Source organism: Piliocolobus tephrosceles, chromosome 9, assembly GCF_002776525.5.
Source record: "Piliocolobus tephrosceles isolate RC106 chromosome 9, ASM277652v3, whole genome shotgun sequence".
NCBI classification, from domain to species: Eukaryota; Metazoa; Chordata; class Mammalia; order Primates; family Cercopithecidae; genus Piliocolobus; species Piliocolobus tephrosceles.
Window position 1 is genome coordinate 117,885,374 of NC_045442.1, and position 16,291 is coordinate 117,901,664.

The following is a 16,291-nucleotide window of genomic DNA, read 5'->3' on the forward strand; positions in this document are numbered from 1 at the left end:
GCCAGCCGCGTCTCCGGGGCCGTTGCCGCCGCCGCGTCCGCAGCTGAGCCCAGGCGGGCCGGCTGCCCCGAGCCGCCCTGAGCCGCCCCCCGCCGCCGCCGCCGCGCCCCCGCCCGGCCCGCTCCCAACGGAAAGTTGGGCTGCCGCGGGCGGCGTCTGGAACCCGCGGGCCGGCATGAGCGGGGGCCGCGGGGGCGCCTAGGGCACCGGGAGGCGGCGCCGCGCGGGGGCAACTTCGCCCGGGAGCCCGCGCCGCCGGGCCCCGCGCCTGCAGCCCCGAGCGGGCTCGCGGTGGTTCCTCCCGTCCCGCGGCCTCCCCCCGCCGATTCCAGGCGCGGACCTTGGTCCCGGCGGCTCCGCGGTGGTGACACGAGCCCGCGCCGCCGCTGCCGCTGCCGCCGCCGCCGCCTCCTCAGCCCCCGCCGCCGCCTTCCCCGCACCATGGAGTTCTCCGAGAGGAAAAGAAGCAGGAAATCCCAGAGCTTCAAACTGGTGAGCCGAGGTAAGCGGCCGCCAGGGCGGCGGGGGCAGGCAGCGGGCGCCGCGCCCTCGGCCGCCCGCGGGGGTCCACGCTGGGGGGCGCGCCCTCCCGGAGCCCCCGGTCCTTCCCGGTCCCCCGGTGCCTCCGCGGGGCTGGCAGGCAGGGCCGCAGCCGCACACGCCGGGCGGCGGGGAAAGTTGTGCGGGGGGAGCCGGGGTGTTATTTAACGTAAACAAGTCGGAGGGCAGCTCAGGAAATTAGCAAACAATGACACCGGGGGGCCCGAGCCCTCCTCGGGGCGCCTCCGGGGCTGGACTGGGGCGGCCGCGGACCTGCCTGGCCATCAGGCCGAGCGTGGACCATCGGACCTGAGATTTGCTGTTTTTGTTTTCTGGGGTCTTCCCCCTTCCCCCCGCCAAGAGAAGGAGGAAAAAGGATGACCGTTGTTGTTCTTTTTAAGAAGGAGAAAGAAGCTCACGCCGTGTCCAAGCCCAAGGCGGAATTGTTGACATCCAACATCTCTAGCTAGCTGATTTGGGTTGGAAAGGTGTTTTGGACTAGATCACGTAGCAGTCAGATGAGTATCCTTTAAAACAAAAAAAGGAAGAAAAGAAAATCCAGATAGTTCCTGACGAATTAACAGGTGTACACCACACTCTCGGGGTTTGTATTTGGTCAGGGAGGGGAAAGTGGAATACAGTCTTGCCTGTGTTCAGTTACTTGTTAAGAGTCTTTATCTTCCTGATTTGACTTTTTTTTTTTTTAATGATAACTCAAGGTAAAAGCCATCGTGAAAATATATCTCAAAATGCATTGTCATCTTTAATTAGGGGCAGGTGACTTTGTTCATTGTAATGTCACAAGTCCTCATATTGAGTTTAGACCCGCTCTGTTTAAATGTCGTCTTTTAATCAAGTTGAGGTCAAAGCCACACCACAGAACCTGTCCACTTTTCCTTTGTCGTGTTCTTTAGCATTGGCATCAGGGTAGAAACTCTTCAACGACCTGCAGAAGTCACGTGTAAACTGATGAAAATTGGTGAAAAATCGTGGACAATTACAAGTAATCGAATTTTTCAAACTGAGCTAAGCTAGCTAAGATGTTAATTTGGTTCATCTGAAAATAGTTTGATTATAGGCATTTTGAAGATTCATTCTTATCTGCCTCCCCTAATTTAGTGTGGACACTGTTTAATGAAAGAGGCCTGAAATAGTTTCACGCATTCAAAATACTTGGCTCTTCCCACTTTCTGAGTAAATTTTTTTTTCCACATCCGTGTTGATTACTCAGTTACTTGGACTTTTAAAAGTCTCTGTCTGGGTGACTGCCCTGATGGTGCTATCTGATTCATTCAGGAATGTAGGCTGCTTTCTTATTGATGACCTCAGAGAACTTAACTGCTTTATCTTAAAAGTGAGAGTAGTTTTGTTGACTTGGTCCTGGGAGATCTAAGGCCAGAGGAAGGGGAGTAGGTGTTAAGGAGGAACCTCTGTCTTCATGCCTAAGTGACCCTACTTTTCAAAAATAGAAGCCAAAGTGCAGTAGCCTCCATAAAGAGGCTTGTAAAATATTGTATTTTAAACTTTGACTGACATAGCAAGTTTTTCCTTTTTTCTTTTTCTTTTTTTTAAATTATAGGTCTGATTCTTCTCTCTCTCTGCAGGTGCAGTTTTAGAAAATAAACTGTTGCGTATTAAATAAAGTGCAGTAGCTGAAAGAGTCACTTGTGTGAAAGATGAAAATCTTGCTTTCTTATCCAAATCATACTACATTTGAAATAACAAATCAGTATTTTTCATGTGTGCTTGCCTTTAAGCTGCTTGAAGGCTGAGATTTTCTGGGTAAACTGAGAAAACTAGAGTGCTGGCTAACTTTAAAGCATACTGTTGATACGCTGGTGAAAATGGGTTGTGAAGAGAAATTTGGAAACCTCTCCTGCTCTATGATTGGGCAAACGTACTTGCCACCTCAAATAAAAAAAAAAAAAAGCCTAAACATTGGCATCTGTGGGCATAATTTACCGTGAAAATGGTGTGATCAAGCAAAGCTGTCTTCTGAAGCCAAAGTAATCTTTCAAGTTTGCATACTCCAGAATAAGCAAAGTTTTAGGAATTACTATCAACTACAAATTCTGTGATTAATTCAGTTCTCAAACAGTTTATTTATAAATTATAGATTATACATAATAAATAGAATGAGATTCTAGACTTGACTGCTTATTCCTATCTTGAGGTCATTAGGATTCTAATTTTTGGTTGTTTTCTCATGCCAGATTATCACCATGAGGTGTATAAGATCCCAGAATTCAGCAACGATGTTAATGGGGAGGCCAAAGAGACACAACCCATTTTTTTAGGTAGGTTCCTATGCCAATTAATTTCTCAGCAAAACATCGTGGCCATTTGCAATTAGGGGGAAAAAGGAAATTGTTCAGGAACGGGAAATGTCTGCCATTGCTTAATGTATGACATTCTTTTCAAGACCTTTTATTTTACAGATTGCCAATATATCCCTTATTAACATTGCTAAAAGTTGTAATTTCAGACATAAATGTTTATTAGTGTCTACACACAGTGCTAATTATCACTCACTCACAGAGCCAGATGCTGACTGTGCAGTTTTGTGGCTCTGCGCTCACCCCATTTACATCGCATATTCGCTGGCATGCTTCACTGGCAATAGTTTGTGTAATTGGGGTATTACATCTTTGACATCTGGATAACAGAAATTCAATTTCCAGGAAGCTGCTATTTGTTTGGTTTTGCTTCTGCCTTGGGTGGGATAGAGGATTAATGTGCTGTCTTATTATAATGTCCCTTCACCTCTGTGGCCCAGTTGCTAATCCTGCCATGACAAAATTAAATTAAATCTACAGTCAAAAAGCATAAGGAAAATAAAAGTGTGATTGTCTGCCTAACCAGCTCTTGATAGTGCTAGTTATCATCAAAGAGCTCCTCATTTTCCTGGCTTTGTGCCCCTTTCACACCAGCATTTTGGGGCAGGGGGAACAGCATGCTTTCCTCTCACCATCCTTGTTCCCAGCTCACATCAGGGATGAGCAGAGCTAAAGCAGCATCTCCGAGACTTTCCAGCAAGTGTAGCTGCATGATGGGTAGGTAGGTAGCCACAAACATTGCCACCTTTCCCATGTGCAGCGTTGGCGCACATGCTGTACAGGAAAGGCTTTGGATGTGCAGTTTTTTATTTGCACACCATCAGCCAAAAATGCAACCATGTAGGATTTTGCCTCTAAGAGTGAAGTACCCATAAGATCAGAGTGGAGAGTAGATGGTGTGGCCTTTGGCTTCAACCTTGCCCATCTTGGACCTCTGCAATCCCAGGTAGCAGGGTGAGGGCCCAGCACTGCATAGCAAGGAAGCAGAACATGAGAGGGGTCAGAGCAAGAGCGATTACAATCAAAGCCACAATTACCCCATCAAAGGGGACTTCAGGTAGCAGGACTGCTGCCCAGACCCAGTGTGGGTCAGCCTTCAAACGAAGCTCTCACCAGGATCTCCCTGGTTTTGCTTTGAGGGATAAAAAGGGTGGGTTGGGATGCATTGGGAAGAAGTCAAATATTAATATATACTTTAAGAGGAAAAATAGGAGGGAAATGTCAGCATTTCTTACATGAGCGTTCATTAATGGCACATGGATCTTTTTGCTGAGGGAAAGGATATCACTGGTGCCAGCACTGCTCCCAGTACCTGTTTACTGTTAAAGAGAGCTAGGAGCCAAAAGGTTAATAATCAAGTGAAATGCTGTGGCCCAGAAAGAGAATATTCTTGGATTTCAGTCTTTCCAGTCCCCTAAACTTGGTCAGTTGGAATTCTGTTTTTGTTTTTTTTTTTAAGACAGAGTTTCGCTCTTGTTATCCAGGCTGGAGTGCAATGGCATGATCTCGGCTCACTGCAGCCCCTGCCTTCCGGATTCAAGTGATTCTCCTGCCTCAGCCTCCCGAGTAGCTGGGATTACAGGCGCCCGCCACCACACCTGGCTAATTTTTTGTATTTTTAGTAGAGACAGAGGGTCACCATGTTGGCCAGGCCGGTCTCGAACTCCTAACCTCAGGTGATCCACCCACCTTGGCCTCCCAAAGTGCTGGGATTACAGGCGTGAGCCTTTGTGCCTGGCTGGTCAGTTGGAATTCTGTATTATCAAAGTACACTCTATAAGCCATTTGAAATAACGAATTTGCCCTTTAGTAGAAAATTTACGTTCACCATACAAATGGAACATCATGTCCTTGATTTAGTTCTTCTCCAGCAAGGCAGGCTTTCCCGCGCTTTCTGCTGTGTACTAGAAAAGTGGTAAGGTCACTATGAGGGAAGTGAATTGTAAGGATAAGAGAGGGGAAGCTGAAGAGCAACAGGATGCTAGTGCCCAGGTTTCAGTAAGCTGGAAACTCCCAAAGATGATAGACTGATAGATTATCAGTCTGTTGATTTTCTTCTTCCTGGTCCGAGTTGAGGAAGATACAAGAATTCCAATGAAAGACCAGGCTTGAAATAGATATACTTTCAAAGTGGTTGCTCAAGAAGGCCTTCAATATCAAGAGACAAAAGATTGAACAGCCTGGGAGTGTGCTGTGGGTTATTCTCAATCTTTTGTTCATTTTGAGATCACGATGTAGTTGGTTCCCAAATAACATTTTTATTTTGTGATCTCTAGGTCAGTTAGGAAAAAAATAACAGAAATTGTCACAGAAACATGATTTCTGGAACAATTGAGAATAGTTACCGATGGCCCGAAAGTAGGAATTTTTTGTTGACGGTGTTATAGTTTATAGTTTTACAGTTACACTTTTCAAAACATAGATGTAAATATTTCAATTATGTTTACTTTATAAATTGCTAAAGCCTGTCCATAAAGATGTCGAATTCTATGGGAAGCTTATGACATCTAAGGGGGTTTGGTACCAAAATACTAGAACTCTTTCCCCTATAACAAAGTACTGACACACTGTCCCAGTGATATTCTATAGGATTTTCTACATTCAAACATATGTGTTCCCTTTAGTACTATCTGCATCTATAAGATCAAAGGTTATGTCCTAGGTGAAAAAGACTCTTCCAGAATGTGGCAGAGGTTCCCACATCAGGTCTCCTTCTGTGGAACATTTTTAGGCTGTTAACGAACATAGTGCATCTCACATGGTCGGGTAGCTCAGTAGTGTAAATGGCTTGGCCGAGTGCTTTAGGAATTACATATTTTTAACTGGATAATAGGGTCAGAAGACATTACTTTACCCTGTGGACATTGACTTTCTCAAGCTGGCTGTGATGGGACTACAATGAAGATTTAAGCACTGTTTGAAGGAAAACGGTTCCGTTAAGTCAATTCACCCAGTGTCTTTATGAGAAAATACTCCGAACTCAGCACTTTTCCGGCATGGGAGTGGGGTCAGAGATAGTCACAGAAATGGATAGGACAGGGACCTTGTTCTCGGAGATTCAGATCCAGTTGGAGAGGAGACAGGACAAATTCAGAAAAGAGGGCGCAGTATTCAGCAATCGTAAGAGCTACAGTTGTTTAAGCACTTACTGTGTGCAAGGCAGCACATTGAGCACTTTACAGGAAAGACCTGAGTGGCTCTTCGCAGAATGTCTGTACGAGTTATCGTCATCCCCGTTTTGTAGATGAGCCTAGAGATGTCAAGGCGACCTGCCCAAGGTCTCGCAAGTAGGAAGTGCCACAGGTCAGGTGGGGTTCCAGTGCAGGTCTGCCTGAGCTTTGAACACTGCACTTAACCGCCCCCCTGTGAACAGTAATTCAATGACAAATGTAAATGGTCAGGGCAACAGCAAATGCAGAGTTGGAAGGGGTAGAGGGGAGGGCTCTGCGAAGCAGAGATGTTGAACTACAGGAAAGATTCGCTCCTGTGTTTCTCCTCCCTGGAGAAGATTCCAGGTGGGAAGGGTGAGGGAGCCAGCAGTAAGCATCATTATAGCTGGACCATGCGTGTTACACCTTATGGTTTAGAAAGTTCTTTCACATCTGTTTTCTCGGGATTTTTACCATATACCTGTGGGGTACTTAGGGTAGATATAATGATTCCTATAATGATGGGAACCAAAGCTCAGTTACCTGACCTGCTCATTAATAGCAGAGACCAGAGTAAACCTAGGCCTCCTCTCAAAGATCTTTCCCCTCTGCCCTGTGGAGCCAGGCAAAGCCAAGGCTCATGGAGGAGGCCTTAGCTGCTAGCAGGGCACTTATAGAAGGATTTTAATGAGACAATTAATTTATTATTCATAGCACTAATACAAATATAAAATGAAGTCTCTTCTCACACATTGGATTTTGGGTTACATTTATCATCGTATGTACATTTGAAACATGTTTGTCAGGTGTCCAGTCTCATTCGTTTATTCATTCAACAGAAATTCACTGTGCTCCGTTTTCATCCATGCCAAGCCCTGTTCTAGTTACTCTTTGTAGTACTCAGCTCAGTTATTGAGCTTTCCATAGACGAAGCACACAACGTGGCTGCCATGCCAGGGGAGCAGGATCGACGTCTCTGAAACTCTGAAATCTCTTTTCAGTGGCTTTCTTGATGACAGCTGCCCCCACTAGAGTCCCCAGAATCTCCCCAAAGAGGACACACTCGAAAACTTCCTGTGCACTTTTACAAGTTAGAGGGTAATCTCCCAGCCACGACATCGTTCTCCTCCCCGGAGGACTGGGCAGGTCTGTTTGTAAGACGGAGGAGGTCTTCACCTGGAGTCAGGTGGCCTGGGTCCCACCCTGGTTCTCGGTTGGTTTCAAAAGGCTTAGGAGCTGAGTCCCTGCTCCCAAGAGGAAGAACGGTCTAGTGTGTCACCATATCTGGGGCAGGAGTTGCAACCTTAGGGGAAGTGAAGGGCCAAGGGGGAAAAGTAGAACCCCGAAATCCCAGTATTTGGAAGCAAGTGCTTCCCCACTCTGTTCCTCCCCGTAAAAGCTCCACCTTCAGCACCCTGGCCCCACTGTGTCCTTGTGTCCCTGTGCTCTTTCATGTCAGTCCTCTCCTTTTTTGGTGGTGGAATGAACGGGACAGACAACCTGGAGTGTCTCTTGGGGTTAAGTATGTGGCCAGTAATAGTGTCATTTACCCAGAGCTTGCTGTGTGCCAGGCACTATGTAAAGGACTTTGTAAATGTTATCCCATTAATTGTCCCAAGAAACGTGTTGTGTTTCCCTCTTGATGGATGAAGAATTTGAGGAGTTCACAGAGTTACTCAGTGCCAGAGCCAGGATGCAAGCCAGGGTCTGCCTGTCTCCAAAGCAAGCCCCTAACTGCATGGCAGGCTTTGTTCAAACGCGCTCCCAAGCGGAACCCCCAGCGTGTCCAGCAGATCAAAGGGGAGCAGAGCTGCTTGAAGTAAGGTCGAGGAGACCCAGAGCACCTTATGTGCATTCCACATTCCTCTGTGGGCCTCTGCAGAATATTAGGGCACCCCCAGTCACTATTTTAAAACCCCTGGTCTAGACTGTTCCCAAGGCTTCATACAGCACCTGATATGTCTGATTATCCTCTAGGACCGAAAAATGGCTTCAAAAACAATTGCAAGCAAAGTCAAAGTTTGGAGAGCCTCTTAAGGAGACTTAAATACCGATAGCTTCTTTCAATTTATGTGCACATATACATGTGTTTCAGTAGCTATGGATGCAGAACTTTGTCGTTCTCACGTATGACTTGTTGCCTGAAGCCTGGGAGGCATTTGTATTTAGGCCATACGGGCACTCCATTTCTCATTTAGTTTCTATTGCAGCTACACTGTGAGGTTGGTGTTGGGTTGGCCTCATGTTTTACAAATGGGAACCTCAACTCAGGGGTGAAAGTGATTTGCCCAAGGCTACGTGGTCATTAGTAGCTGACCACACTTTCCAGTCGGGTCTCCTGACATCCACTTCTGAGCTCTTCACCTTGTCAGAGCTGCCACAACTCCTTGCTCCAATCTGCTCACATGGGCTGATCTCAATACGTAACTTCTCACCCTCTCTCCTGCTTAGAGACTTCAGCTGCCTTGTCATGGGTTCTAGAATCAAGGCAAAGGCCTTCACTGAGTGTTTAGTATGCGTAGTGTGAGCCGACTGCATCTACATCTCCCTGTCTCCAGCTTTCATGCAACCACCTTCCGTTGAGCCAGCCGGCTTCCTAAAGCAGGACTTCCAGGTGCAGAGGGGGCTCCACAGAGAGAAGGAATGGGGTGGCCAGGAGCTGCAGCCTGGGAAAGCCCCTCCTGCTGGGAAGAAAGGAGCTAGGGCTTGTTTACTATCTCCCGTGTATGCTGGGCACTTCCGAACTTTATCTCATTTAACACTGAGACCAGCTCTGAGAAGGTATTGTCATTTCTACTTTCATATGAGAAAAATGGGCCTTTAGAATGGTTAATGTATGTAAGGTCATAGAGCTAGGAGACAAGAGCCTGGATCTGGAATTTGGACATGGCCTGGCCGCAGTCTTTCCACTGTAACACGCTGCTGTGGAGGAGTGAACCCTGCTCTCCCCCTCGTTCAGTTCGCTGTCTGTTCCTAAACCACCTTTCCAGCCTTCTCTTGCTCTTCACCCTCACTGAAAACATGTGCTGCTGTCAAACCGGCCACATCATTCCCTCCTTAAAGCACCTTCCGTTCTCATCTCTGCCGTTTCACAGTGGCTCCTTCTCCATCCTAGCCTCCTACCATGCCTTACCCCATTTCCACACTCCTTCCCCTAAAATCCTGTCTCTCCCATCGGTTTTTAAAGCCCAGTTCAAATATTACCTTGGCCTGTAAGCCTTCTCAGTTTACATAGCATAGTAGAGAGAAGTCGGATTTAGAGTCAGAAAACCTTGCTTCGAATCTCAGGCTCCAGCTGTGACACCTTGGATAACACTCTTGAGGGCTTTCCTCATCTTCTATAATAGAAGAATAATGTTGGCCCTCCTGGCACACATGGGAAATCCTGTACGGTAAAATGCTTTTTCAAACTGAAAAACACTGTTTGTGTTTTTATTACCCCATTCTTCCTCCTCCTCCCAGATTTAGGAATTACCTTTTATTTTATTTTATTTTTTTGAAACAGAGTCTCGCTCTGTCGCCCAGGCTGGAGTGCAGTGGCGCCATCTTGGCTCACTGCAAGCCCCATCTCCCGGGTTCACGCCATTCTCCTGCCTCAGCCTCCCCAGTAGCTGGGACTACAGGTGCCTGCCACCACCCTCGGCTAATGTGTTTGTATTTTTAGTAGAGATGAGTTTCACCGTGTTAGCCAGGATGGTCTCGATCTCCTGACCTCATGATCCACCCGCCTCGGCCTCCCAAAGTGCTGGGATGACAGGCGTGAGCCACGCGCCCGGCCTAGGAGTTATCTTTTCTTCCTATACTTGGGCACTAAGTAGTAACAGTACTCTTCTCTGGCACTCACCATGTGATGCCTAATATTTACTTATTTTTGTGTGTGGCTTTATTGTGCTCAAGTCACCCAGCAGATCCTCCCCCGAACCTTAACAGCTGCCACATTGAAATGGAGTTGTTTATTTGCAGGACTCTTCTAATCGCTCCTAATGTAAATTGTCAGATCCTAGAGGGCAAGTGTGACCTGAATTCATTTTGGATCCTTTGAGAACCTAGCACAATGCTGTATCCGTAATAGGTACTCTGCTGATAGGTCTTCAGATATGTGATTTAAATGCATGAATATATTGGACACTGTCGTTAGGACTCTGAAGATTTATTGTAAAGTATACTGCTATATTGAGATTTTAGAGACATTTAGTGAGCCAAACTAAAAGATGCCTCATTTAACTTTAAGCTTCTGTAACGTACTAGAGTAGAAATTTGGGATTTCTGATGTTGATTTGTGAGATACAACTTCTTTTTTCAAATCTAGAAGAGACCGAAAAGGAGAACTCACATATGAAAGCCAGTGACATGTTGGAAACCAAAATTGGAAAATCACATTTGTTCTACTTGTTCCTTATTCTGCTCTAACACAGGTACAGCTTTAGAAAGGTGCTTAAGATAGCACTGGCCCGTCTGTAAACCACCTTTGATGTTGACATTGTTGACTTCTCAGATTCCCCATGAAGCAAGCTTTTCTACCTTAATTTAAGGACATACAGCCATGTATTAAAGATCACACCAACCAACCTTGGTGCCTGTCAGGTTTCTGAGGGAGTTGGGCCCCTGCACACAGCCGCCCAAGTTGTACCTGCCCAAGGGGGCCCTGTGAGGGGCCAGTGGGGCTAACATGCAGCCTGCAGCTGCTTGCCATGGCCCGCGTGGGGGCAGCAGCTGTCCTGAAGAAAAACCACCTCTTTCTGTTTCTCAGGAAGGCTCGTTGTGGTTCAGCAACTGTCCTGTAAATTAAAAGTGTAATATATTGTGGTCTTTTACTTTTCTTACACTGGTCATGACCAAATCATTGAAAAAAAATAATAATTAATAAAGTCATGAAGGGTAGAATCTAAGGAAACGTGTTGACAATTCAGCCTCTCTGTGATTTTATTTTCAGAGGAAAATCATATAGCCGTCTATACGGTGAAACAAGGATTTTGAACCAGTGTGTTCTGCATCTCAAAGTTAAAAATAGACCTGGGATGTTGGCGCAGCAAGTCTGTTATCCTTATAAGTAGCAGATTATCGGAGAGAAAGTGACCCGGACAGCAGTGCCCCAGCAATAGCAGGGGAGTGGGGCTGGCGAAGGGCAGAAACCTGAACCTGCAGCCATTGCGATCCACATGGTGCCTTTCGGTTCCTGAGAATATTGTGTGCAACTTGGGCTGCCCCTCTGCCTGAAATTCTTTGCCATTTTTCAGAGACAGGGTCTCACTCTGTTGTCCTGGCTGGAGTGCATGGCATGATCATAGCTCACTGAAGCCTCCAACTCCTGGTCTCAAGCTACTCAGCCTTCCAAGTAGCTGGGACTTCAGGCATGTACCACCATGCCCAGCTAATTTTTTTTTTTTTTTTTGTAGAGACAGCGTCTCCCTCTGTTACCCTGGTTGGTCTTGAACTCCTGGCCTCAAGCGATCCTCCAGCCTTGGCCTCCCACAGTGCTGGGATTGTAGGTGTGATGCTTGAAATTATTTGTCATCTAAGTGCACCCAAACTCCCTAGCATGACAGCTGAGACCCTGCATGAACTGCCCCCCTCTACTTCTTCCAGCTGATTCCTGACACTCCCCTCTTGCCTCCATGTACAGCAGCCATACCAGACCACTTTTCATTCCTGCAGCAGCTCTCCTTCCTTACATTTCAGACTGTGTACTTCCTCACTTCATTGACATGCTTACCACTCTTCTGCAAAAAAAAAAAAAAAAATTCTACAAAAAAATACAAAAATTAGCGGGGTGTAATGGTGCATACCTGTAGTCGCAGCTACTCAGGAGGCTGAGGTGGGAGAATCAGTTGAGCCTGGGGGTTGGAAGTTGCAGTGAGCTGAGATAGCACCATTGCACTCCAGCCTGGGCAACAGGTGAGATCCTATCTCAAAAAAAAAAAAAAAAAAACCCACAAGAAAATCCCAATAGGGCAACAAGTGCTTGCTTAATTTATTTGTTCCACTTGCTTCTTAAAGAACATAACCAGATATTCCAGTCAACACTTATTTTTTTGTATGGTCACATATATCGTCAATGGACACTGAGAAATACAGTCTTTTACTTGAATCCTAAAATATAATGGCCTTTGGCACTAGAAATCTAAAAGCTTCCTTTGGTATCAACTCTTCCAAGCCTGTATGTATCCTGCTATCATCTAGCCCGATCTCTTTGCATTTTTGTTTGCAGAACAATGTCTGGCACATTCTAGGAAATATCATAAATATTTGTTAAATAAACTTTTTTTTCCTTTGAGTTAGAGTCTCGCTGTGTCACCCAGGCTGGAGTACAGTGGTGCAATCTCAGCTCACTGCATCCTTCACCTCCGATTCAAGTGATTCTCCTGCCTCAGCCTCCTGAGTAGCTGGCACTATAGGTGCACACCACCACGCCTGGCTAGTTTTTGTATTTTTAGTAGAGACAGGGTTTCACCATTTTGGCCAGGCAGGTCTTGAACTCCTGACCTCAAGTGATCTGCCCGCCTTGGCCTCCCAAACTGCTGGAATTACCGGCATGAGCCACCACGCCCAGCCTGTTTTCTATTTTATTAGGTAAAAGTCTCCCTCCTTTAAAGTCTAACTCTGAAATAGGATGCCCTTCTGTGCCCTTGTGTGTCACCAGTCTCCGTGCCACCCCTCACCCCGGGCCTCGCAGACTCACGTGGCACAAGGGACAGCACCCCTGGAATCTTGCAACACTGGGGCCCTGGCGTGTGCTCTGCCGGCCTCTTTGCCTAGAGTGACCTCGACTACCCTTGCCTCCATGATCTTTTAATTGTCCTTCCAGTCTCAGCTTGAATTCCTTCAGGGCAAGACTCTGAGTGTTCAATGCTGTGTTCCTACTGTAGTATTCCTTGGCGCAGAGTAGACTCTTAATAACTATTTTCGAATACATGAGTTCCATGTTAAAACATATTAAAAGGTAATGTGCCTCCAGTTATCAGTAGATCAGAGTGGGACGATTGAGATGAGGCCGTTTCCTTGTGCAGGATTGTCCCACGCGACACAGGAGGTCTTCATCCCACCCTCCACATGTCGGCAGTGTAAACGTACGTCGATGTTGATAGCACCCCGTCTACACACTGAACCCATCAAACGCGCCCTCTGCGAATGTAAGCTACAGCATGGTCCTTAGCAGGCCAGGGTTGTGGGATCAGTCATTCTGAAGGGAATTTGACTTTAAACAGGAAAAAAACTATTCCATTGCCATCAGCTGAACGCACCTCCCTCATCCGTTGTCTCACAGATGCCAGGATGAAGGGGGAGCAGATGAGAGGCTGTGCTGAACAATGTGGCCGCATGACCATAGTTAGGAGAGAGAGGTCAAAGGGCACATTCCACTGGGGGTCAGGTGACTGTGCCTCATTTCTCTACAAAGGATAGCTTATCGCACGCATATTTGATAATATATTTTCAAATCATTACAAAGTTTAGACAGATTTTCTTTCAGTATTCCACACAACCAATATCCTTGTAAATAAGAATCCATAAAATTGTTTTCTTAGTATTGCATTTTTTTCAAACATGCAGAAATATACCGTGTTATTCAGATTCCAAGGGGTTTACAATGTTTTTTACTTGAAATCAAATTTTATATCTGAAAGGTTAATGGAGAAAACTAATTATGCTGCTATCTGGTAACCAAATGTGTGATGAGACATTTGTCTCTGTAATTAACAGCAAGGAACTTTTATAGTTCCATAAAATCAAATGCTACATAGAGTATTCTGTGAGCATTTGTTTGGCCGAGGTGTCCAAAACAGAGATGTTTATGGATGATATAAACTTGAGCTGAAATGTAATGCAGGTGTCTGTGTCTCTCGCAGCATTTCTCATTGTTGAAATGGAAGCCAAAAGATTAATACCTTTACATTGTCATGATAAAATAAGTGATGTGTTCTTGGAACAGTGGAATGCTACATAAGTTACTCAGTAATTCCAAGAATTTATTCTGTTCCAGGAATAATATCCTTAATTTATTTTTACAGAAAAAGTTGATGCAATAGAATAGACTATGAAGTTGCTTGTGTGGTGAATGGAATTATATCTTTCAAGTATGACTTTACACCTACATGGGAAATGTACAGAACCCCACAAAAATGCAAGGTTCAGGTACCTCTTAAAAGTGAAAAGTCAGGAGATGTAAAAGTTAAGGTTCCTCTGTTGCATTAACTCATTCTCATTGCACATAGATAATTTTTTCGATTACCAGCAAGACTTTAATGGGTACCTTAATATGCACAGCATGAAATGTGGCTGAGGAGTTGCTGTAGGAATATTAGCTTTAGCGTTTCTCTACAAGTTCAGTGTTCCTCTTTTCAACTCTCCACTGGGAGGGAGAGCCTGGTGCCGGCACACAGTAGAGCAGGGTGGCCCAGGTCCGACCTAGCTTCCCTAGTTTACTTGATCATTCTGGATAGGCAGCTTTTTCTTCCCATTTGTTGAGGCAGGGGAAACTGAATTTCCCACCCATTATCTGCGATGAACTAGGAAGAAGATGGAGATGAGACATGTCCCTCGGGGAAGGCTTTCATGGGAATATGTGGCCGGATTTAGGCACCAAATGGCCTCTGCTTGCCACCCTGCTGCACACTCTACAGAAAGAAGGAGAACTGCACAGATGCCTCCGATGTGGGTTTATCTCATGCACGTCAGTGGTGGTGTTTTTCCGTCAGCTTTCCTCAACCATATCTTCTCGTCATATCTGTTATTAGAATTGACGTTAATATATTCATATTGTAGATATTTATTGAAGCCACCATGCCATGCTGGGAGGTTGTAGAACCCACTAGGTTGTGATAAGAGAAATTAAGGATTCTGTGGGAACATGAGGCCTCCCAGGCCTGGGGAATTAAGGAATACGGCCCTTGAGAAAATGACCTTGAAACTGAGACCTGAAGGGCCAATCTGGTGTTGGGGCTGAGGACACGGAAGGGGCAGCGTGTGGGGACCAGCTTGAGAGACACAGGAAAAGGCCTTCGGCAGGGCCAGGGCTGCACGGACAGTCACTTCTTGGATTCTGATTGAACTGTTCTGAAGGGAGGCCTGGGCACTTATATTTTTTAAAAGTTGCCCCGGTGGTTCTCATGTGCAGCCAGACCCTAGAGCCAGACAGCACCATAGAATAGAAGAAATGTGGCAGGAGCCAGGGCTGGAGCAACGGCAAGGAGGCCCGGCCTCTTAGGGAGCTGCAGCTCCATCCTGGGAATATTGGCACTCTATGGAGGTCCGCAGTGTGACTCGATTTGCATTTTTGAAAGATCACTCTAGCTTCGGGGTGGAATAGAGTGGGAGGGGAGCAGTCCTGAAGGCTTGTGGCAGTAGCCCCATGGAGTGATACCAAGAATGGGGTGGTGGTGGGGAGAAGCGGTAGGATTCTAAAGTAATTTAGAAGTTACAAGAAGCGGGACTTGGTGACCAATCGGCTATGGGAGGGAAGGAAAGAGGAATAACTCTTAGGTTTTTGGCTCGGACAGCTGAGTTGGCCCATTTACTAAGGCTAGGGGATCGTTGTGATAAAATAACCTTTTTGGACATGATGTTAAGGTTGCTTTTGAGATGTCCAAGTGAGGCTATCTGGTAAGCAATTGGATGTATGGCTCTGGAGCCTTGAGATGGAATCTGGGCTGGAGTCCTCTTGTACAGATAGTCAGTGGAGCCAGGAGAGAGGACGGGTGAATCCAGGAAGAGCATGGAGGGCGAGAAGACTGCCTAGGCCAGTGTCCTAAAACTGTGGACACTGAAGGCAACGTTTTGCACACCAGTGGTTGTGACCTGTAAGTAGGTCATGATATCAATTTAGTGAATTGTCACCGACACTACAACAGTAACAATAGCAATAAAGAAGAAGAAGAAAGAAATAGAGTAGAATAGAAAACATCAAAGTATACTGCATGCAGGGAAGGTAAATTCCTGGCACTGTCGTTAAGAGTTGTGTGCATGGTATACCTATCTGTATGTGTGTTCTAGGTCATCATGAAAAATGTATTTCTTGCTGTGAACCATGGTCAGAAAAGTTTGGAAGCCACTGATTTAAGTTACTGTTGCCTTAGCCCCAGAGATTTCCCATGAGACTCACGCAGGGAAGGCTGCCATCCATTCTCCAGGTCCCTTGGGCCCCAAGTTATCCAAATCCCTTGAGATCCTTAGAAGAAAAAGCCATTCTGAGTGTGATCTGTTTGTCATCATTATTAATAATATTTGCATTGAAAATGAAATTGTGCAATAGCATGTGTGTTTAACTCGGAA

The 16,291-nt window shown here is 45.9% G+C and overlaps 1 protein-coding gene across 10 annotated transcripts in view; it reads left to right on the forward strand.

Annotated features, from left to right (window-relative positions):
• Positions 1-6: 6 nt before the first annotated feature.
• BEND7 (BEN domain containing 7) overlaps positions 7-16,291 on the forward strand; it is an 83,913-nt gene continuing 67,628 nt past the window's right edge. For 9 of the 10 annotated variants that reach the window (XR_002733898.2, XM_023223241.2, XM_023223242.2 and 6 more), the window contains exons 1-2: positions 7-502; positions 2,754-2,837. Coding sequence is in view for 9 of the 10 variants with exons in the window: in XM_023223241.2 (XP_023079009.1) it covers positions 442-502; positions 2,754-2,837 (145 nt within the window). In the remaining variant the exon portion in view is untranslated. The remainder of the gene's footprint in view (positions 503-2,753; positions 2,838-16,291) is intronic. The other variant, XM_023223249.2, reaches the window with a different exon arrangement.